The sequence below is a fragment of the Arabidopsis lyrata genome, assembly GCF_000004255.2.
Source record: "Arabidopsis lyrata subsp. lyrata unplaced genomic scaffold ARALYscaffold_6, whole genome shotgun sequence".
Taxonomy (NCBI): domain Eukaryota; kingdom Viridiplantae; phylum Streptophyta; class Magnoliopsida; order Brassicales; family Brassicaceae; genus Arabidopsis; species Arabidopsis lyrata.
In genome coordinates this window covers 19313826-19337124 of record NW_003302550.1, presented here as the reverse complement: position 1 = coordinate 19337124, position 23299 = coordinate 19313826, and the positions used below count along the sequence as shown (strand labels likewise).

The 23299-nt window shown below is 32.8% G+C and overlaps 4 protein-coding genes and 1 long non-coding RNA gene across 7 annotated transcripts; 1 reads left to right on the top strand and 4 right to left on the bottom strand.

The window, feature by feature from the left end:
• Positions 1-2613: 2613 nt before the first annotated feature.
• On the top strand, positions 2614-4684 carry LOC9308515. 3 transcript variants are annotated; one of them, XR_002330975.1, is made up of 4 exons: positions 2614-3026; positions 3315-3412; positions 4147-4214; positions 4425-4684. It is a non-coding gene; the product is annotated as an uncharacterized LOC9308515 (long non-coding RNA). The 3 variants fall into 3 exon arrangements; XR_002330974.1 differs by having other exon boundaries at positions 2614-3238; XR_002330976.1 differs by having other exon boundaries at positions 2615-3026; positions 3320-3412.
• Positions 4685-8700: 4016 nt separating this feature from the next.
• Positions 8701-9182, bottom strand: LOC9308514 (major pollen allergen Ole e 10). The gene has a single exon (XM_021023467.1). It carries the CDS (start codon positions 9125-9127, stop codon positions 8777-8779), a length of 351 nt encoding a protein of 116 aa, XP_020879126.1. The 5' UTR covers positions 9128-9182; the 3' UTR covers positions 8701-8776.
• A 1688-nt stretch (positions 9183-10870) lies between these two features.
• Positions 10871-11221, bottom strand: LOC110227296 (glucan endo-1,3-beta-glucosidase-like). The gene has a single exon (XM_021021132.1). The coding sequence runs from the start codon at positions 11219-11221 to the stop codon at positions 10871-10873; it is 351 nt and encodes a 116-aa protein (XP_020876791.1).
• A 6049-nt stretch (positions 11222-17270) lies between these two features.
• LOC110227731 (major pollen allergen Ole e 10-like) lies at positions 17271-17731 on the bottom strand. Its single transcript, XM_021023139.1, has one exon. The coding sequence runs from the start codon at positions 17678-17680 to the stop codon at positions 17330-17332; it is 351 nt and encodes a 116-aa protein (XP_020878798.1). The 5' UTR covers positions 17681-17731; the 3' UTR covers positions 17271-17329.
• A 1461-nt stretch (positions 17732-19192) lies between these two features.
• Positions 19193-19788, bottom strand: LOC110227148 (glucan endo-1,3-beta-glucosidase-like). The gene has a single exon (XM_021020504.1). It carries the CDS (start codon positions 19744-19746, stop codon positions 19396-19398), a length of 351 nt encoding a protein of 116 aa, XP_020876163.1. The 5' UTR covers positions 19747-19788; the 3' UTR covers positions 19193-19395.
• Positions 19789-23299: the final 3511 nt, after the last annotated feature.

Genomic DNA, 23299 nt, shown 5'->3' with positions numbered 1-23299 from the left:
TCCATTTTGGAAGCTCGTCAGAAGCTTACGATTCCATTTTGGAAGCTTGGGTTTCCATTTAAAAAATTTGAAAGTCACATATTAATAAGAAACATAAAATTAATTTAAAGTATTTTTACAATAAAAAAAAAAACCAAAACTAATTTTGCAATTTAAAATTTTTGCATACTTATTTTTGTATTTTATTTTTAAAAGTTCTTGCTTAACAAAATAACCACGACATAAACATTTATTTGAAAAATATTGGAATGATTAATTGAATTGTGGAGGAGATTTTGAGATAAGACCACATCCACATTATCTCAAACTCTCCTCCACAAAATTTCATTTGAATGCTACCACTAAGAGAAACCTTAAAATTTGTTTTTCCAAATAGATATAACCCAAAGAAGACCATTAAAACAATTATAGCTCGAATATTTTCTTTTCTTAAAGGAAGAGTATTCATTCAGATGGAAGCTCATAGAAAAAAAAAAAGGGGTTAGTTAAATATATACATAGAAGACAAAGATAGTAAAAGTCTATACATACAAATAAGATAATTAGTTCTCTTTTTTTCTTTATGCAAAATTGATATGACAGACTACCCCTACAAGACAATAAAATTGATATGACAAAAAAATAATTCATTAATAATACATGCATCAGGATAGTTAGCAGATAACGTATTATCAGGGTAATATTGTAAGCGAAACAGTGATGGAGGTTTGATAGATGGATGAAAAGACTTAAGTAAGAACCTACTTAACATGTTAATAATACACCTAACGAGATAAACATATTTTCAGTTATCAAACCAACAATTAGATTTCAAAGATTGGATTATATATGCGAAGATAATAACATTATTATTAATAAGGTAACAAAATATTTAGCGTGATGAGCAAAAATGTTGACTTGCGGCTGAGTCATATGTAGGGAATAATACATGGTGTTATCAGGATAATATCGTTAGCGAAACACGGCTAGCGGTTTGATAGATAAATAAAAAGACTAAAGTAAGCACCTACTTAACATGTTAACAATACATTTATTGAGATGAACAAATTTTCGGTTAACGAACCAACAATTAGGTTTCATGACTTGGATTAGATACGGGAAGATATGTTAACAATATAAATACAATTATCAATTTATGAGTCCTCTAAGATTGTTCCTTTGTTCATGTTAAACAGGTTTGATTTTCAAGAATAAAAAATTAAATCAATTTAAGTAAAAACTATATATATATATATATATATATTGTTATCAGAATTCTAGTATTTTTATTTGACATGTCTTAAAGGTTTCCAAAGTATTTCTTATAGTTTTTACTTTTTAGAAGATCGAAGAGTCTTTACAGGTGTTTTAAGGAAAAAGCTAGGCAATAAAAGGAGCGCCAATATGGCTTACAAGGACAGCTTCGTACTGTAAGAAGTTTGGCATATGTTGAAAGTCCTCCCGTGCCCTAAATCTAACTTTCTTGGTGTCATTTGAAAGCTAGAAGAACCATCTATCACCTTGAAGAAGAATCAGACAAAACCGCGAAACCATCGATGGACACATCCATGTCACCACCGCGCTTGAAGAGAACCATGCCACGGGCAAATTCTTGTTTACCGTTTCCTTCAACATTTTTGATGCGGCCAAGCTCTCTTCCACTATGCCACCAAGCCCGTAGGTGCGGCCAAACCCTTTCGAGTTAACTTGTGAGAAAATGACGGGGTTTGACGATAGAATCCATAAATCTAAAATCGACTCCTCGAAGACTATATGTACTTATTCTTAACAATATTTTCAAAGAGAGCGAGATAAAAACGAATAACAGACCTATGATCCTCCCAAGTGCCCTCCGACTCGCCTCCACACTTTTGCTTTTGCTTTTGCTTTCAAGGGAAGAACTTTTTACTCGATATCGAGAAGTAATCTATGAACCCTCCTCTTTATTTTCATACGTATTTTGACTTATGACTATGCAATTCTCTTCTAATGCTTTAATGTTTTCTTTGCTATGATTGAGTAGTTTATTAGTTGGGTTTAAGGGTGATTTAAGGATCATGATCGATTAATTAAAGTGGCGATTTTAGGATAGCTTTTCCAAGAATTCACTGTTCTATACTTGATTTAAATGCATGTGGGTAGTTTCATGCACTATCTGCTGATCTCTGGAGAAGTAGACCCGCCAAAAGCTTTAAAAAACATTTATTTCTCCAAACCTAGACTTAGACGGGCTTGATCCAATAACGTATGAAAGTGGAGTTATGGTGCATCTTTCAAACCGATTGGACCGAATCAATTATTAATGTCTTGTTGTGTCGTTGCCAACGATTGTTACGTAACACATTAGTTAGACTATTCGAACCGTGAGTCTTTAGTTCATTTTTGTTCTGACCGAGTTCTAGAATTTGTTTAGTAACTGATCGATTAGCTTAGAGTCCTAGAATGAAGCTTTTAATAAATCTCTTGCAAACTCGTTGAATGCTCAACGCTTCACTTTGTTAACTTATTTTCCTGTTTACTTGCTTACTTCTCTTGCAATCTTTTATTTTTGTCATAGCATAATTCTTTTCTGATTCCACTACAAGAAAATTCCACATTAATAGCATAAGAAGATAGCTCATTTTTCCCAACTGCTATCAAAGATGAGTTGTAAATTTTGTTTTTCTATAACAGCTTTTAGTAAACGCTAAGATAGAAAATCCCTAAGCGGGAATATGAAATCATTTATTCCGCCTACACTAAACTAAAATAATTCACTATACCGCCAACACTTAAGACATATTTCCCCCTTTCACCCAAAAAATCATCTCTTTGTAACCTAATTCTCTCATCTTTCTCTTTGCCTCCTTCTCCTCGTTCTCCTTTCTCCTTTCTCCTTTCTCTTTTGGCTGTCTCTCCTTCATTCACTTCTCTTCCCTTCCAACAGTGCAAGCATCGACATCAGGTCCACCGTCGATTGTCAACTTTCTGGTCGCCAGTGATAGCTTGTTTTTGTTTCCAGTAATCTCCAACTCGTCGGTGAAGAAAACGCTCTCAAGTCCAGCTAGGTATCTCTCTCCTCTCCTCAATTTCCGATTGATCTATTAGGTTAGATTGTTTGATTTACTTCTCCATCTTCTCCGTCCTCTCTCACTCTCCTTCTCCGTCTTGCTCCTCTGTCTTATCTCTCTCTTCTTTGCTTTTTTTTTCTTACCATCTTACCGTCTTTCTCCTCTGTCTTATCTCTCTCTTCTCCATCACAATATGGAATTTCTCCAAGGTAATTTCGTCGAACACTTGGTGTGCATACCTAAATGTTTTCGTCGAACACTTGTTTATTCTGGTTTTGTTCACAGGGAAGATTATTGCAATCTCCACAATTGCCCACCATTGAGAAGATCAGAGATTGAGTACTACGCAATGCTTGCTAAAGTTGGTGTTCACCATTATGGAAGTAAGTTAGTTTCTTCTTTAGCTCGTGTAGTTTTTAAGCTTCATTGTCCCCTTCTTTATATTTAGGTTCCATTGGGTATATTAACTGAGAATGTATTATCCTAAGTAGATGAAAGTGTAATAATCTGCCTCTATGGACCACTAAGCTGATTATGCAAGTATGATCCTAAGTAGAGTAGACTGTTGTGTTTAATTGACGTAAAGTGTTGATCTTTCGCAAGATCAGGAACTGCTTGAATTGATATTGTTATCTCTGTATGTGTTTCAAATTGATTGTTGTGTTGGTCTATGATTTCGGATTGCTAGAGTTTTAACTCTTATACAAAACTTTAACTTTATCTTGCTCTTTGATATAACCTGAAAGAGCATTTTAACTCATCATGTTGATGATTTCGATGTCCTTATGTTCTCTTGGTCCACAAAATCATGTCCTTATGTTCTCTTGGTATATATATATATAGACAAGAGCTGCTGATATTCTAAGTTGCTTATTAATTTCTCTAAGTTTTTTATCTTCTAAGAAGATGATGATTGTTAGTGACACTGAACAGATTGATGTACAACGTGGAGTATTTGTTGCTGGTCTTAAAGAAGAAATTGTTAATGACGCTGAACAGATTTTAATGTTTATAGATTCTGGATAAGCTTTTAAAGGCAAAGCTTTACTAAGAAGTATTTTTTTTCCTGCATTTTTTATGTCTAATGTGTATTGACTTGGTCTTGTTCAATTAACAGTTAATAGGCACTTTGGCGAGACAAACATGAATGTTCATAGTAGCAGATCTCACACCATCTTCAGAATGGTATGCATAAGCTATCAACAGAACCTTCTAAATTTTAAAGTTTTTAATCTGATACAATCTCTATGGTGTGATAGGTGATTGAGAGTAGGGGAAAAGATAATAGTTTTTCAGATGCTATCCGCGTCTCAGTCTTTTCTTTAACTTATTTATATGCTACTTTTTCTTGGTAAGGTTTTATGTAGACTTACCTTAAGCGTTATTATTTTCAAGGGTGGAGGCAGGTCTTTTGCTAGAGAGACCATTGGAAGAGTTGCTCCTGAGCTTTGGCAAGAAAATTTTGAAGCAATTTGCAGAATTTGAGGTGTGTTTACTTTCAGTCCATGAACGTTGTTGACTGTATTGGTTTCATTTGCTTTGTTTTATTGTAAAACAGGTTAAGAGAGAGAGGATGGTTTCAAAGACTTGTTTTCGTCATGTGATAAGAATGTTGTGAGGCTTAGTTACGAGATAACACATTCCACGGGTATAAAGAAGCTAGTATAAGAAGATGATGATTTTGAAGGCGTTAAGAAGTTTTTTTATTTTCTCCTTAGGATGTTAGTTTTAGTTTGTTTAAGAATAGGCAGCATTTTAGTAATTAGTATAAGACTTATTAATATGATGTTATGTATGACTTGTTTGGTTAATGTAATAAAAGTTATATATATATGTGTTCAATTAAGTAAATTTTACAAAATTGGGTTCCAATATAAAATTTATTTTATAAATCAAATTAAATGTATTTAGCGAAAAAAAAATCTACGACATTATATAAAATAGCACTAAATTTGGTTTACAATAAAGTATATTATAGCGTTTGATTAGCGCAATAGTATGAAAATGCTATCGTATGTAGGCGTTTACCATAACATACCGAAAATGCTATCGTATGTGGGGGGTCTATAATAACTGGGGCAGAAACAGCGTTTATGAAAACGCTATGAATGACGTATTATAGCACTTCTGTCGTGTTAAGAATGTGGATTTTTCTTGTAGTGTTCGTAACGCATTCTCTATCTTTCTGTGGGATCAATCCTTAAATACACATAAGATTAGTTGTGGACTTGCAACTTTTCGTATGGTTTCTAAGGTACAACCTTGAGGTGAAAAATCACACACATCATTATTCCACAAGATTCTCAAGCCGATACGGTCTTAGATACATTTGACGATCATACTTGTGGGACTCTTGCAAAGTCTTCTCTCTCAAGATTTTAAGAAAATCACAAGAAAATTTTGTTGCATGGCTGCTAAAAGTTGGAGATGGAAATGCACCCACAAGTGAAGAAAAATATATCAACGAAGATTATGTTCAGATGGTGGTCGTTGATCCTAAATTCATAATGCAATCAATTGGACATCATTTGCAATTTTGCATGTTATATTTCAAGCCACAAATGGAGAGAACAATTTATCAAAAACAACCTCTACAAGCATTACAGAGAGCGAGGGATCCTAACTCCATGAAATGAGACAATTGATGAGATAAATGTATACATGTTAGCACAACTGCCATTAACATCAAAGGAATATCTCTGCTCAGACACTATACGTGGAAAGGAATATATTTATCTATATAAAGTTATGGTTTATATCATATACACTATCCAGGCATTACAGAGAGAGCGACCCTAACTCCACGAAATGATACAACTGATGAGATTAAGGGAACTTTACTCAGATGTATAACATTTTATATGAAATTACCAGAAACATACAGATCTTTTTTTTATTACTATCATATTTCGGGTATATTTTTTATACCCAACGTGCCCCTGTTAAACGTTACAGGAAAAAACGTAGTTACAAAGAATGCCACTGCCACATCAGCAAAGCCGCATTGCCACGTCAGAAATCGCTGACGTGTATTAATGAATTCAGCCGTCAAGCGATATAGCGGCAGTGACGGCTGAGTTACGGTATGTTGCGGCTGATTTAAGAAAAATGGCTGAGCTATGAGCAAACGGCTGACTTACGAGTATAACCCAGCCTAGAGTTACAGCTAACTTACTGAAATCTGTCTGAGTTATGATAAAATGGCTGACTTTCGAGCATAACCCAGCCTAAGTTACGGCTGAGTTTTCACCCGATGGTTGATTTGTCAAATTTTTGGCTGAGTTATTGCTTCGACACGGCTGACTTAACTTTCTCCGGCTGGCTGAGTTATCAAAGACGGCTTAGTTATGGGATGATGTTACGGCTGATTTATGTTCGAGTGTCATAAATCAGCCGTAATGAGCTGGATTAACGGAAAACTCGGCCTTATTACGGTTGACTTAGTAGCGAAAGATTAATTACTAGAATAGCATGCAATGACGGCCGACTTATTAAACGACACGGCTGAGTTAAATATTTTTGGTTGAGTTACGACAGTAAACGGCTGAATTTGGCTGCCGTTTTTTTCGTTTTTTATTTACTGTAATAGTATTCATGTTGCGACCGAGTTAAAGTTTTGTTTGATGGCTGGTTTAATTAAGCTGATTTACATTTTTGTTTGGTGGCTTACTTGCCACTTCATCAATTAAAAAATGACGTGGATGCAACATTCCATGTCATCATTCCATGTCATCATCATTAAAGGACAAAAAAATAGGGCCAAATTTTTTCAACTCGTCTTCTTCACCTGAGTTTTTCACATCACCGGAACTTCCAATTTCTCATCGTCTTCCTCATTCTTCTTCAATTTCTTTCATCCTTCTCTTGATATGGTTGATCCGGTTCCGGTAATTGGGTATAGAAACACAAATATGTATTTAACACCGATGAAAGAGGGTGTAGAGTTGTGCAGATAGATGCAGAAAAAACGCACGAAAAACTTGTGAAGTTGGTGCTCGATGATAAAGTTAGACGAAATGTTGCGTCTCTTATTATTTCGCGGCAAATTTACATGTCATGGCTGAGTTATATGCTTAAGGGAAGACGAAAAGTTCGGTCAATTTACATGTCACGGCTGAGTTATATGTTCCACGGAAGACGAAAGGTTCGGTATATTTACATGTCACGGCTGAGTTATATTCTCCAGGAAAGACGAAAGATGGGTGTAAATTATATGTTACGGCTGAGTTATATGCCTCAGGGAAAACGAAAGGTTCGGTAAATTACATGTCACGGCTGAGTTATCATTCAGGGAAGACAAAAGGTTGTGTAAATTATATGTTACGGCTGAGTTACATCACGTTACGGCTGAGTTACATCACTTTACGGCTGATTTATAATACAGATCGGAAATCAACATTTTTTGGAGAAGACAATATGAAATTTATTGGTCAAATAACAACAATCAAATTAAGATTCGTAAAAATATGTTTGAAGGAAACATAGGAGGAAGACTAAACCGTATGAATCAAAACATAGATAGATGAAGAAATGTCTCCAAATAGATCGATTGAGAGGAAGATTAAACGAGAGACATGTAAAATCAAAGTAAAAGAGTAGCTATTCTTGATTTCAACTCAAACCTGTAACGAATCATGTAGAATTCCATAGATCTCTTTGATTTGGGTTTTGATTTTTGATGACATTTTTCGTGAGCGAGGTTGCGAGTAGATCTGATGAAGCTTTTGATTTGGGACCCTATGGCAAGCGTTGTGGCTGTGAGGTCTAGGAAGATCCAGCCCAATCCTGCAATTTGAAGATCTCTGTCAATGTTGTACCCAAGTTAGTTGCAGATTATTAGATCTAAAAGCTTTTATTGGATTTGGAGACAAAAAAAGAAAAGAGGAGAAATAACGTGAGTTTGAGGAGTGTGAGATTGGTGATGTGGATTAATGACATGAATAATCAAATTTTTATTTATTATTTTTAATTAAAAACGAATTAAAAATTATTAATTAAAAAAAAAACTAATGAAGGGTGTTAATTGTAATTACACAAATGCTCAAAACATATGAGTAATATTTAAAAGATATATGATATTCTAATAATAAACATACTTTTCTATAACATCTCAGTAAATTTTTCTGAGATTAATGTATACATGTTAGCACAACTGGAACATTAAAGAATATCTCAGCTCATACAGTATAGACGGAAAGGAATATGTTTATCAATTCGGTTTAATATATATATTGCATTCTATATAAAGTTATGGTTTATACAAATGGATTCTCATTCTATATAAATTCGCTAAGCGCAAACATCGAGAGGTGATGCCGTATGACAAATATCATCAAACCTTTGATGAGCTCATTTTCTAGAATTTTCAAGAACTAGGGCGGTCTCATGAGTTGAAAATTCACCATCTAAAAAAAAACCACTTTTCTAAAGTTTTTTATTAATGGAGACAAAAAATAATAGGAATGTGATCGAGGATTTGCAGGAGTGGTTGAGTTACGAACTTATGATGGTATATATTTAATTTGTTGGAGCCTCGTAGTTTAAGTGGTGGAAGAAATATGTTCAGACTAAGGACTAGTCTTTGTCAATAATATTTTTTGGCTTTTGAGGTGCATTTTGGTATTTTCATAACAAAAAAAATTTTATACAATCAAACTAATTACGCAATGTATTCACCAATGGATGATTGTATTTACCAAATCATTTATTATGCATATCAATTAATTATCGAAACCAAATACATATTTCTAAGACGCATATACACATTTACCGAAACTAGGATCGGTAGCAGCAAATGTGCCGGTATTTTTGAAACTACATGCCTGATTGGTACGACCATGGCTCTGATAATAAGAGTTCATCACAAACGAAGCATGATTTACAAGAGTGTTAGGGATAAAACAGGATCCACCGGGTCGGATTGGCCTACAATCAACTCCTTGACTACATCCAAAATTAATATTTGCTTGTAGTTGCGCATTTGTTGCGGTGAGAGTTGCTATACACCATGTTTTGGAACTGGCCACATGGAAGTGGTTGATCATGATGGAAGATAGGATGATGAAAAGGAGTGCCAAAGGTGATGATATTTTGGCCATTTTTAAAATTGATATTCAACTAATTTTGGTTTTTGGATATCTATGTGAGTGTATATGTGTCTTTATATATTATAATACACATCTATACTATATCAAATTATGAGGATATATTTCTATTTTTGTAGACATACCAATTATTAATTCTAGTTGAAGATTTGAATAGAATTGAATAAATAATTTGAAATGATATTAATCACTAGATGGAAGAAAGTACGAGAATTAAAATATTAGGAAAATAGAAACATATCTTTATAATCAGAAATGATATGTCTATAAATACTTTATGACTAGCTAGATAATAGACAATCAAAGATTTTAAAATCTTAGTAAAATAGAAGTATGCTTTATTATTAGAAATATATCTTTATAATTAGTATTCTATCTTTATAATTTGAAATTATTTGTCTATAAAATAAGAAATAAATTTTTATAATTAGAAATGTTTTTTTTTTGTTGGTAAGAATAATTAGAAATGATCTGTCTATAGTAGAAAAACAAAGATTTACGCATAATAAGGAGAAGAGAAATATATCTTTATAATTTGAAAAGACATGCCTATAAAAGCATGTAATAACTAGATAGTAACAAGTGTAAGATTTAGAAATATTTAGGAAACTAGAAATACATATTTATCTATCCCGTGTTTATTATTGAAATATATATATTACTAGATAGTATTTAGAAGATCGTATATGTGTCTTTATATACATATATGTCTATAAAACAATTTAAACACTAGATAATATATAGAAAGCCAAAGATTTTAAAATACTTATGAAAATAAAATATAGATATATTATTAGAAATATATGATAAATTATTAGCATAATTTGAAATGATATATTTATTAAAACAGAAATATAACTTTATAACTTTGAAATGATATGTCAAAAAAAAAGGTAAATGACTAGATAGTAGAAAACCAAATATTTAAAAATATTTAGGAAAATAGCAATATATCTGTAACATTTCCAATCCTCACCCGATTTCTTAACCCGATAAGCCAAACTGCCACCGGGAGCATACTCCAACAATAAATGTAGATTTATGCTCCATTCTCTACTATCATTCTTTCTCTGAAACACTAACACTCCAGAGCTTGTTCATAAGGCCCATTTGAAGCCCAAGCCGACTTATGGGATCTTGGAAGAATAAGAAAATATGGTGATTTAAAGTTCGATTCCGAGCTAGTTCATAAGCCCATTTAAAAGCCCTCTTATGTTAATGTTGCATTCTATATAAAGCTATGGTTTATACTAATGGATTTTCATTCTATATAAATTCACTAAGCGCAAACCTCTAGAGGTGATGCCGTATGACAGATCATCAAACCATTGATGAGCCTATTGTGCTGGAATTGTTAAGGAGTGAAACGATCTCATAAATTGATAATTCACTGTCTAAATGAAAAAAAAACAACGCTTTTCTAAGAATTTTATTTTAATAGAGACTAAAATAATAGGAATGTGATGGTGGATTTGCAGGAGTGGGTGAGTTATGAATATTTATGATGGTATATATTTGGTGGAGCTTCGTGGTTTGAGTGGTCGAAGAAATCTGTTGAGTTTGAATGGTCTTTGTAAATAATTTCTTTTTGGATTTTGAGGTGCATTTGGGATCTTTCTCGTTTTTCATGTCATATGTATACAATCAAATTAGTTACGCATTGTATTCACCAATGGATGATTGTATTCACCAAATCATTTATTATGCATATATTATATCGAAACCAAATAAATATATCTAAGACGCATACACACATTTACCAAAACTGGGATCAGTAGCAGCAAATGTGCCAGTGTTTTTGAAACTACATGCCTTTTTAGTACGACCATGACTCTGATAATAAGCGTTCATCACAAACGATGCATGATTTACAAGAGTATTGGGGATAAAACATGATCCACCAGGTTGGATTGGCCTACAATCAACTTCTGCACTACATCCAAAATTGATATTTCCTTGTAATTGCGTACTTGTTGCGTTCAGAGTTGCTACACACCATTTTTTGGAACTAATTACATGGAAATGGTTGATCATGATGGAAGATAAGAAAATGAAAAGGAGTGTCAGAGGTGATGATATATTGGCCATTTTTTAAAATGATAATTCAAATGATATTCAACTAATTTTGTTTTTGGATATCTATGTGAATATATATCTATACTATATCAAAATATGAGGATATATTTCTATTTTTGTCGACATACCAATTATTAATTCTAGTCGAAGATTCGAATAGAATTGAATAAATAATTTGAAATGATGTCTATAAGAAAATTTAATCACTAGATAGAAGAAAGTATGAGATAATAGACAATCAAAGATTTTAAAATCTTCGTAAAATAGAATTATGCTTTATTATTAGAAATATATCTTTATAATTAGTATTCTATCTTTATAATTTGAAATTATTTGTCTATAAAATAAGAAATAAATCTTTATAATAAGAATTGATATGTCTATAATAAATTAGTAGTAAAAAAACAAATATTTAGTCATAATAAGGAGAAGAGAAATACTCCCTCCGTATTTGAATAAATGTCGTTCTAGCCTTTTTTCTGTGTTTTTAATTAGTTGTCATTTTAACAACTTTTGCATAAAATTTCCTAAATTACCCCCAATTAATTGATCATAATTAATCAGTCTAAATTACCAAAACTACATATACCAAAAATATAATTGTAAATAATCGTTTCTCATAAGGTTAGTTTTGTAATTCTATGCCCTTTCTTAATTCACCCAAAAACAGTTGAAACGACATTTTTTCAAATACAGAGGGAGTATATCTTTATAATTTGAAAATACATGCCTATAAAAACGTGTAATAACTAGATAGTAAAAATTGTAAGATTTAAAAATATTTAGGAAACTAGAAATATATATTTATCTATCCCGTGTTTATTATTGAAATATATATATTACTAGATAGTATATGTGTCTTTATATACATATATGTCTATAAAAAAAATTTAACAACTAGATAATATATAGAAAGCCAAAGATAATACTTATGAAAATAAAAATATAGATATATTATTAAAAATATATTTGTATAATTTGAAATGATATGTTTATAAAAACATAAATATAACTTTATAACGATGAAATGATATGTCAAGGAAAAAGGTAAATGACAAGATAGTATAAAACCAAATATTTAAAGATATTTAGGAAAATAGCAATAGATCAGTAACATTTCAAATCCTCACCCGATTTCTTAACCCGATAAGCCAAACTGCCACCAGAAGCATTCTCCAACAATAAATGTAGATTTATGCTCCATCTCTACTATCATTCTTTCTCTGAAACACTAACACTCCAGAGCTTGTTCATAAGGCCCATTTAATTAAAGCCCAATCCGACCTATGGGATCTTGGAAGAATAAGAAAATAAGGTGACTTAAAGTTCTATTCCGAGCTAGTTCCTAAGCCCATTTAAACCCCTCCTATCTTAATGTTGTCAAAGGCCAAATGATACAATAAAAATGGAATAATCTTATTAACTATATCTAAAACTATAGCAAAATTGAATATTCACAAAGTTCTAGGAGCTATTGGCTCCAAGCTTCATCAATCGATAAGCTCAACGCCAAGAATCAATCTTCTGATTGAGGAGATCCAAGAATTACAATTTCAAATCCCAACAGGTATAAATCCTTCTATGCCACCACCCGATGGTGCACCTACTAACAACAATACATAAACGCTGTAAAAAACTGAGGTCCAAAATCTTTAATCTGAACATTGTCAATAATAATGATTTTCATCAGCCTCCAACCTGGTAACCCGTGGGGAATCATGCACTATGAAACGCTGTAAGAAACTGAGGTCCAAAATCTTTAATCTGAACATTGTCAATGATAATGATTTTCATTAGCCTCCAACCTGGCAACCTGTGGGGAATCATGCGCTACCTCAGGTCATTGTCCTAATGTAACGCTCATTCACGAAGAACTCTGATCTATTGGCTCAAAGCTTCTTAAAGCGATAAGCTTGACGACCGAAAGAGATCTTCTGATTCAGAAGACGATAAAACATCGTTTTCACCTTCGATCCAAGACTTTCAAAAAGTAAAGCTTCCCACTTACATGGAGTAAGGCAACCCAAAGTCCCAATTGACTGTATTTTGAATCATAGTTGGGAAAGTTTATTGAGGCGTATGATGCGTGTGATATTTTGCTTCAATCTTTTACCTTAAAAGATTACACAACTGCTGCAAGTGCACAGCGATCGCTTGTAGTATTTAAGGATCGAATTCTACAAAGAGAGAAAGAAGTTTAAAAGAATCCGTCAGAAGAGAGTAAAGGTAGGACAAGTCAATAAAAGGGGGTATGTTGTTGTTGTCACGATTGCAAAATAAGTAAATAAGAAAGCGAGTAAAAGCGTAAGTAAATTAAAAAGAGATAAACGTTGGGCATTCAAGGGATCGAAGGGGGTTCAATGATCTTTCTAACTAGATAATATTAAGATTATGTTTGTTTATTTCTAACTCGCGGACATACCAAACACTAATGATCGACTAGCCCTAGGCTACATGTGAAAGTCAGCTAAAATCCTTATACTTTGTTACTCAACCTTCATAGGCAACGACGCATATATGAAAACAAGAAGATCAAGTTCGATTCTAGTCCATAAAGCCATATAACTCAACTTCCGCAGGTTATAACGCAATACACATTTGTAAGCTAGTTCGAGTATACTAAACAACTTTTTGTGAGGTCTAGACACTTGAGATCAAGAGTTAGTTCGTGACGCTAACTACAAGCATTAAGATAAAATGTAACTAGAAATAATACAGTATAAACGATCAAACCAAACTCTAAATATTTCCACCTAAATGATCGATCATGACCCCCTTCTCTAGCATGGTTAAAGAATTCATCAAAGTTAGGTTTGATAACTCATAAAAATAAGATGAATAAGAACTAAATAGGGTTTAGTGATTATTTCTTTGATTGTTGAGTACAAGATGTAAGACTTCTCCTTAATAGATCTTAGAGTAAACAAGAGAAAAGAGAAAGGAATTGGTGTTCTTCAAAGCTTCAGATCAAAGAGGTGATGGCTGCGGCTTCAAGGCTTCACAGCGGGCTCTACACAAGTCTTTTGCACGGCGCAAAGAAGGCACACTAAGGTTTATGGTTTAGAACGAGTATTTATAAGTCTTGGGGACCAAACAATCGGTTTAGAGTTTTTAGGGCAAAACTACGTTGTTTCATCAAGTGAATAGGCGAGATGCTTAGCCCAGTCACGAGGCTCTCTAACCGTGCTCCTCATGAGGCTCCAGACGGGTCATGAGATTTGTGACCGGTCCCAATAGGGACTTCGTACAACCGGTCTCGGACACGGCTTCACTCAATCGTCTGTAGACTTTGTTTGGTAGAGTTGATTGGGTTTATTCTTCCTCTATTGAAATCTTGATTCTTTTAGCTTTCCATAGAGTCCAATATCCCTGAATTTTCTTCTTGGGAGGTAATGGTAAAAAAGTCCGTGGATTGTTTGATTGCTATTTGATAGGGTGTGTAATTTACCTCAAGTTCTAACCTCAAACATAACTCAATAATAGGCTGCAAGTGTCCATTTTTCAATCGTAGTACTCGGGATATTGAAAATATTGTGATTTGACAATTGGAGTAAAAACTTCGAGGAACTAAATCAGATATAACTATTCAATAGAGGGGTTGTTGGTTTTTTTGTTTTGATTTATAAACTTAATGACTAAACTAAAACTAAGTGAAACAAATGCGAAAACTAATAAGTGAGAAGGAAAACAAAGTAAACAACTGGGAATAAAATTATAAATAAAAGTGTTGGGCTTTAAGGTTATCTCAGAGAATCATGCAATTATAGAATTACTTAACTTCAATTTCTGATTGGATTCGCAATGGTATTGCTTCGCAATTGTCAAAGCTCTACAACTATGTTATTACTCTAATAGACTCAACTAATGCAGGTTATTACAAGGTGTGAACATGCATACTTTGATTCTTGTCTAATAAACCTCAAGCCAATACGGTTTTAGCATCAATTAGACAATCATAATTGTGGGACTCTGCAAAGTCTTCTCTCTCAAGACTTTAAGAAAAACACAAGAAAATTGTGTTGCAAGGTTCCTAAGTATTGGAGATGGAAATGCACCAAAAAGTGAAGCAAAATATGTCAACAAAGATGCTGGTCAGATGGTGGTCGTCGATCCTATTCAGAATGCAAACAATTAGACATCATTTGAACGTTATATTTCTAGCCACAAATGCAGAGAACATTTGATCAAAAAGTACCTATGTGTTAACTCAGATTTTTAACATTTTGAATAGGTTATATATATATATATATATATTAATCGATTCTTTTTGTCGATAACATATAGTTTTCGATATTTTTTTAGTGTTTTTAGGTTTTTGGACCTGTTTGGGCAAAACGACAAGTTTAGGAGAGGAAATGGAGTAAAATGCATCAAGAGGAAAAAAAAGATTCAAGATCAAGACCAAACGGTTAATCAATTGTATCGGTCGGTACATAAATCTCTCGTAACCGATCGGTTACATAGTTGTACAGATTGGTTTTGCAAAATTTTATTTTTCTTAGTTTTAGGACTTCGGCTAATTGCCTATAAATACTTAACACTCTGTATCCGTAAAGACATAATTTTTTGTGCGATTTTCTAGTTTTTCTAAGGTTGTTCCTCTTTCATTATTTTGATTTAAAGTATTTAAAAAACCTTTGGTAATATCTACACAAACTCTTGATCCCTTCTTCTACAATGTACATTAGTGATGTGTGAGTAGTCCTATCATTGAGTTTAGAGATTTCAAAGGGATGTTTATATAAATTCACAAGATTTTTTATTTATGGATTGTTCGTCTAGTTCTCTATCTTTTTTGTTTAATTTAATGTGAAATTCATTTAAATAGGCTATACAAATCTAGTTCTCTATCTTTGATTGTTCTTCATGGCTTAGTTGAATTAAGCCAACTTAACTACTGATTATAATCGATTCATCAATTCACCAGAAGTGGTGTAGAATCAATGGATCTATCATTAGGTAGGCAAAACTTCTCTAGTCAACCAATAATTGATGTTATTGTGTTTTGTGAGTTTATTGAATTATGATCTTAAAGTTTTCAAACGATAGTTTAGTTCTTTCAAACATATATTTCATAGTTAATTATAACGTGCGAGAGCATGATAATTAAACCTAAGTAATTCAAATTAAAGAATGAACTTTTATACATCCATAATTGATTTACCTGTTTTATAGGATTTCCCTAATGATTTTTCGATTTCAAATATTCTTTGTCAATAATTTTTATATCTATTTAATTTTATTACTAAAATTTCTAACGATTTTCTGTAACTCATATTTTGTTACATCCAAATCTAAGTATATATAGTCTATTGTATGTTTCTTTGGTCTTAGTGGGTCTGATCCCTAAATACTGCTGCATTTGTAGTGTGCACTAGCGGACTTTATTAAGGGTTTAAACCTATTATATACACTACCCAGACATTACAGAGAGAGTGACCCAAACTCCATGAAATGATACAACTGATGAGATTAATGTATACATATTAGCAAAATTGTAACATCAAAGAATATATCAGCTCATACAGTATAGGCGGAAAGGAATATGTTTATCAATTCCGTTTAATATATATATATATATATATATATATATATATATTGCATTTGATATAAAGTTATGGTTTATACCAATGGATTTTCATTCTATATAAATTCGCTAAGCGAAAACTTCGAGAGGTGATGTCGTATGACAGATCATCAAACATTTGATGAGCTTGTTGTTTTGGAATTTTCAAGGACTAGGACGATCTCATGAGTTGACAATTCACCATCTAAAAGAGATGAGTAAAAAAAACACTTTTCTAAGGTTTATATTAATGGAGACAAAAAATAATAGGAATGTGATCGTGGATCTGTAAGAGTGGTTGAGTTACAAACTTATGATGGTATATATTTGTGGAGCCACGTGGTTTGAGTGGTGAAAGAAATATGTTCATACTAAGTACTAGTCTTTGTAAAAAAAATTTTGGATTTTGAGGTGCATTTTTGTATGTTCATATCTTTTGTATACAATCAACTTTGTTCAAAAAAAAAAAAAAATTGTATTCAGCAATGGATGATTGTATTCAGCAAATCATTTATTATGCATATCAATTAATTATCAAAACCAAATACATATTTCTACGACGCATAGACACATTTACCGAAACTAGGATCGGTAGCAGCAAATGTGCCGGTATTTTTGAAACTACATGCCTGATTGGTACGACCATGGCTCTGATAATAAGAGTTCATCACAAACGATGCATGATTTACAAGAGTGTTAGGGATAAAACAGGATCCACCGGGTCGGATTGGCCTACAATCAACTCCTTGACTACATCCAAAATTAATATTTGCTTGTAGTTGAGCATTCGTTGCGGTGAGAGTTGCTATACACCATGTTTTGGAACTCGCCACATGGAAGTGGTTGATCGTGATGGAAGATAGGATGATGAAAAGGAGTGCCAAAGGTGATGATATTTTGGCCATTTTTGAAATTGATATTCAACTAATTTAGTTTTAAGATATCTATGTGAGTGTATATGTGTCTATATATATTATAATACATATCTATACTATATCAAATTATGAGGATACATTTCTATTTTTGTAGACATACCAATTATTAATTCTAGTTGAAGATTTGAATAGAATTTGAATAAATAATTTGAAATGATATTAATCACTAGATGGAAGAAAGTACGAGAATTAAAATATTAGGAAAATAGAAACATATCTTTATAATCAGAAATGATATGTCTATAAATACTTTATGACTAGCTAGATAATAGACAATCAAAGATTTTAAAATCTTAGTAAAATAGAAGTATGCTTTATTATTAGAAATATATCTTTATAATTAGTATTCTATCTTTATAATTTGAAATTATTTGTCTATAAAATAAGAAATAAATTTTTATAATTAGAAATGTTTTTTTTTTTTGTTGGTAAGAATAATTAGAAATGATCTGTCTATAATAGAAAAACAAAGATTTACGCATAATAAGGAGAAGAGAAATATATCTTTATAATTTGAAAAGACATGCCTATAAAAGCATGTAATAACTAGATAGTAACAAGTGTAAGATTTAGAAATATTTAGGAAACTAGAAATACATATTTATCTATCCCGTGTTTATTATTGAAATATATATATTACTAGATAGTATTTAGAAGATCGTATATGTGTCTTTATATACATATATGTCTATAAAACAATTTAAACACTAGATAATATATAGAAAATATAGATATATTATTAGAAATATATGATAAATTATTAGCATAATTTGAAATGATATATTTATTAAAACAGAAATATAACTTTATAACTTTGAAATGATATGTCAAAAAAAAAGGTAAATGACTAGATAGTAGAAAACCAAATATTTAAAAATATTTAGGAAAATAGCAATATATCTGTAACATTTCCAATCCTCACCCGATTTCTTAACCCGATAAGCCAAACTGCCACCGGGAGCATACTCCAACAATAAATGTAGATTTATGCTCCATTCTCTACTATCATTCTTTCTCTGAAACACTAACACTCCAGAGCTTGTTCATAAGGCCCATTTAAAGCCCAAGCCGACATATGGGATCTTGGAAGAATAAGAAAATATGGTGATTTAAAGTTCGATTCCGAGCTAGTTCATAAGCCCATTTAAAAGCCCTCTTATGTTAATGTTGCATTATATATAAAGCTATGGTTTATACTAATGGATTTTCATTCTATATAAATTCACTAAGCGCAAACCTCTAGAGGTGATGCCGTATGACAGATCATCAAACCATTGATGAGCCTATTGTGCTGGAATTGTTAAGGAGTGAAACGATCTCATAAGTTGATAATTCACTGTCTAAATGAAAAAAAAAAACAACGCTTTTCTAAGAATTTTATTTTAATAGAGACTAAAATAATAGGAATGTGATGGTGGATTTGCAGGAGTGGGTGAGTTATGAACATTTATGATGGTATATATTTGGTGGAGCTTCGTGGTTTGAGTGGTCGAAGAAATCTGTTGAGTTTGAATGGTCTTTGTAAATAATTTCTTTTTGGATTTTGAGGTGCATTTGGGATCTTTCTCGTTTTTCATGTCATATGTATACAATCAAATTAGTTACGCATTGTATTCACCAATGGATGATTGTATTCACCAAATCATTTATTATGCATATATTATATCGAAACCAAATAAATATATCTAAGACGCATACACACATTTACCAAAACTGGGATCAGTAGCAGCAAATGTGCCAGTGTTTTTGAAACTACATGCCTTTTTAGTACGACCATGGCTCTGATAATAAGCGTTCATCACAAACGATGCATGATTTACAAGAGTATTGGGGATAAAACATGATCCACCGGGTTGGATTGGCCTACAATCAACTTCTGCACTACATCCAAAATTGATATTTCCTTGTAATTGCGTACTTGTTGCGTTCAGAGTTGCTACACACCATTTTTTGGAACTAATTACATGGAAATGGTTGATCATGATGGAAGATAAGAAAATGAAAAGGAGTGTCAAAGGTGATGATATATTGGCCATTTTTTAAAATGATAATTCAAATGATATTCAACTAATTTTGTTTTTGGATATCTATGTGAATATATATACATATAGGTGTCGTTATATATATAGATATATATAATATGTGTCTTTATATGCATATATGTTTATAAAAAAAAGTCTAACCACTAGATAAGGAAAGCTTAAGGATAGCTTAAAATTTAAAAGTACTTATGAAAGTAGAAATATATATTTATTATTAGAAATATATCTTTATAATTTGAAATGACATGCATGTCCAAAACCTTTTAAGCACTAGATGGTTGAAAATCAAAGATTTTAATATATGTAGGAAGACAGACATAAGTCTTTATAATTAGAAATATATCTTTATAATTTAAAATGTGTGTTTATAAAAACTTAAATATAACTTTGAAATGATATGTCTATAAAAATGGTAAATGACTAAATAGTAGAAAATCAAATATTTAAATATATTTTGCAAAGAGTTAATTTATGCAGAGGTAATATTGGGGTAGTAAATTAGCTAATAGACATTACGGTTTTTTGTGGGAGAGCAATGGTAAAAAAAAATATAAATAGGTATGGACTTCACAATATTTACAAAAAAACCAGTCTCTATTTGGTCATGCACGTGGGAGAGACGGGTTTGACTTTTGACGCGAGAGTACAATTGAAGTGACATGTAATAAATGTTTAAATGCTCATCAGGTAAACTGACTCTTACGTGGTCCACCACCAAACTTCCAGTTGTGCATATCTAATATAAGATGTGCTTAGACATCCACATTATAAGATTCACGTCTATGTAATTATTTGTATGCTCAGTTGGAAAATTTACAATTTTCAAACTCGGTGAATAGAGATCTCTAGTAAGTCGGGTGATCCAACAATTGTTCTTGGCCGTAGAGGAGCTACCATACTGGTTAAGAACAATCACCGAAGACCAAATAAAAACTTGAATTAGTACTAAAAACATGAGTAACACTCACTGTATATATAGTTGTACATAAGCAAGTAGACGTGCATATATAAATATGGATACCTATAGCTAGTGAATGAACATGTATATAAATATAGAAGTGTATAAAATGCCTCATCTTCTCTATCCATGTCCCATACTTTGTCTAAATTCAAAGAAAATACATGAAAGACAGCTTTAACTGAAAGGATGAGAGATAAACTTTAACCTAATACAATAACAACTTGAATTAGTACTAACAACATGAGTTATATTCAATGTATATGTAGTTGTACGTAAGCAAGTAAACATGTATTTATAAATATAGTATATATGGCTAATGAATGAACATGTATATATATATAGATGTATGATATACAGTAAGAGCTATCCCCGAAGACAGAGATAGTGGGATTAGGCAATTGTGTAGTGAAGCTTTGATTGGTAGTGAAGTAAATGTCTACATCCAACAAGGTTTGTCTGAACCTACACCGTTTCCTCTGTCTGAGCCTAGTGAACACATTGTTGTTGAAGACCATGAGAAGTCCGATGCAGAGGTTGAAGAAGATAGAACCGCTGAGGAAGAAAGAGTACAAGATGATGGAGTTGATCCAGTAGAAGAAGTTAGGGAAGATGACGTTGATCCTCGGTTTAGTGCCTTCTATGAAGAAATTAATGCAGAAGTTGGTCAGGAAACTCACCAAGGTCAAGGTGCAGAAGTTGGTCAGGAAACTCACCAAGGTCAAGGTGCAGAAGTTGGTCAGGAAACTCACTAGGATCCAGAAGCAGACGTTGGTCAGGAAACTGAAGGAGAAGCTGCGGGCCAAACTAAGGAAGAAGCTGCGGGATAAACTGAAGTAGATGAAGAAGAGTTTGAGAGGCAATGCATGGATGCTAAGAGACTTGACCCTGCTATGGATACATATGAAGAATGGGATGTCTTTGACCGTGAAAAAAGGGAGATATCAAGAGCAAAATACTCAAAGGATAAGCCACCTTACTTGTGGATGAAGCAAATATTCAACAGTGTAGAGGAGTTCAAGGATCAGCTGTTGAGGTATGTTATGAACATAAATTTTGATGTTAAGTTGTGTAAATGGGGTCAAACACAGCTGGCGGCTATATGCAGCCATGAGAAATGCAAATGGAAGATTTATTGTTCTGTGGATAAGCGGGTAAAGAAATGGGTAGTCAAAACATATGTTGATGCTCATGCACATGTTTTCAGTGGTAAAGCTAGGATGTTGTATCCAGGTGTAATTGCTAGACTATTCAGAGATGAAGCAAGAAGGAGGCCGACTTTGAGATAGACTGGCATTAAGGATGAGATTATGATGAGGTACACGATATCAATTTTTAAGTGGATATGTCAAAAAGCAAAACGAATAGCGTTTGATTTGGTGATACAAACATAAAAGCAACAGTTTGCAAAGCTCTGAGATTATGAGGGTGAGCTTTAAAGGTCTAATAAGGATACTCACACAGAGATTGTCACTATTTCTCAAGCTAATGGTAAGCAAAAATTTGATAAATTTGACATATGCTTTGAGAAGTTAAGAAGAAGATGGAAGAGCTGTTGTCGGCCTATAATTGGTCTAGATGGTGCTTTCTTGAAATGTGAATTGAAGGGTGAGATTCTAGCAGCAGTTGGTAAGGATGCAAACAATAGGATTTATGGTAGGGATGCAAACAATAGGATTTATCCTATTGCTTGAGCAATAGTAAGAGTGGAGGACAATGAATCATGGGCCTGGTTTGTTGAGAAACTGCAGAAGGATTTGGGATTAGGTTTAAGCAATCGTTTGACAGTTATATCAGATAAATAGAAGGGCTTAATTAATGTTGTTGCTGATTTACTTCCACAAGCAGAACATAGGCATTGTGCTAGACACATTTATGCTAACTGGAGGAAGATGTATGGTGATTACTACCATGAAAGCTACTTATGGACTATTGCATACAGTGCAACAGAAAGGGACTACACGTGGAACATGGATGCTTTGAGATCATATGACCCAATAACACAAGAAGATTTGTTGAAGACAGATCCAACTACATGATGCAGAGCCTTCTTCAGTTGTCATTCTAGTTGTGAGGATGTTTCTAACAATCTGTCCGAGAGTTTCAACAGAACTATTAAGAAGCAAGGAAGCTGCTAGTGATACATATGCTTGAGAAAATCCGAAGAATATCCATGAAGCGTATAGCTAAGCTATGTGACAAGATAGGAAAATGCAAGGCAAGGTTCCCATCAAAGATAATGCAGATCCTTGAAGGCAACCGCAAGTCAGCCAAGTTTTGTTCAGTTCTCAAAAGTGGTGAGAACAGATATGAGGTATTAGACGGTAGTGGCAGCTATGGGGTGAACCTCTTGACCAGAGAGTGTGCTTGTAATCAGTGGAACCTCAAAGGCATACCTTGTCCTCATGCAATATTTGTTATCTATGTAGTTATGTTGATAGACTTTTAGCAACAAAAGTATGGAAAGCTACATATATACAAAGACAACATAGAACCTATCAATGGAGATTAAAGACTATGGAAGAGAACTGGCAAAGGGGTAATTGAAGTGCCAGATAAGAGGAAGAAGCGAGGGAGACTTAAGAAGTT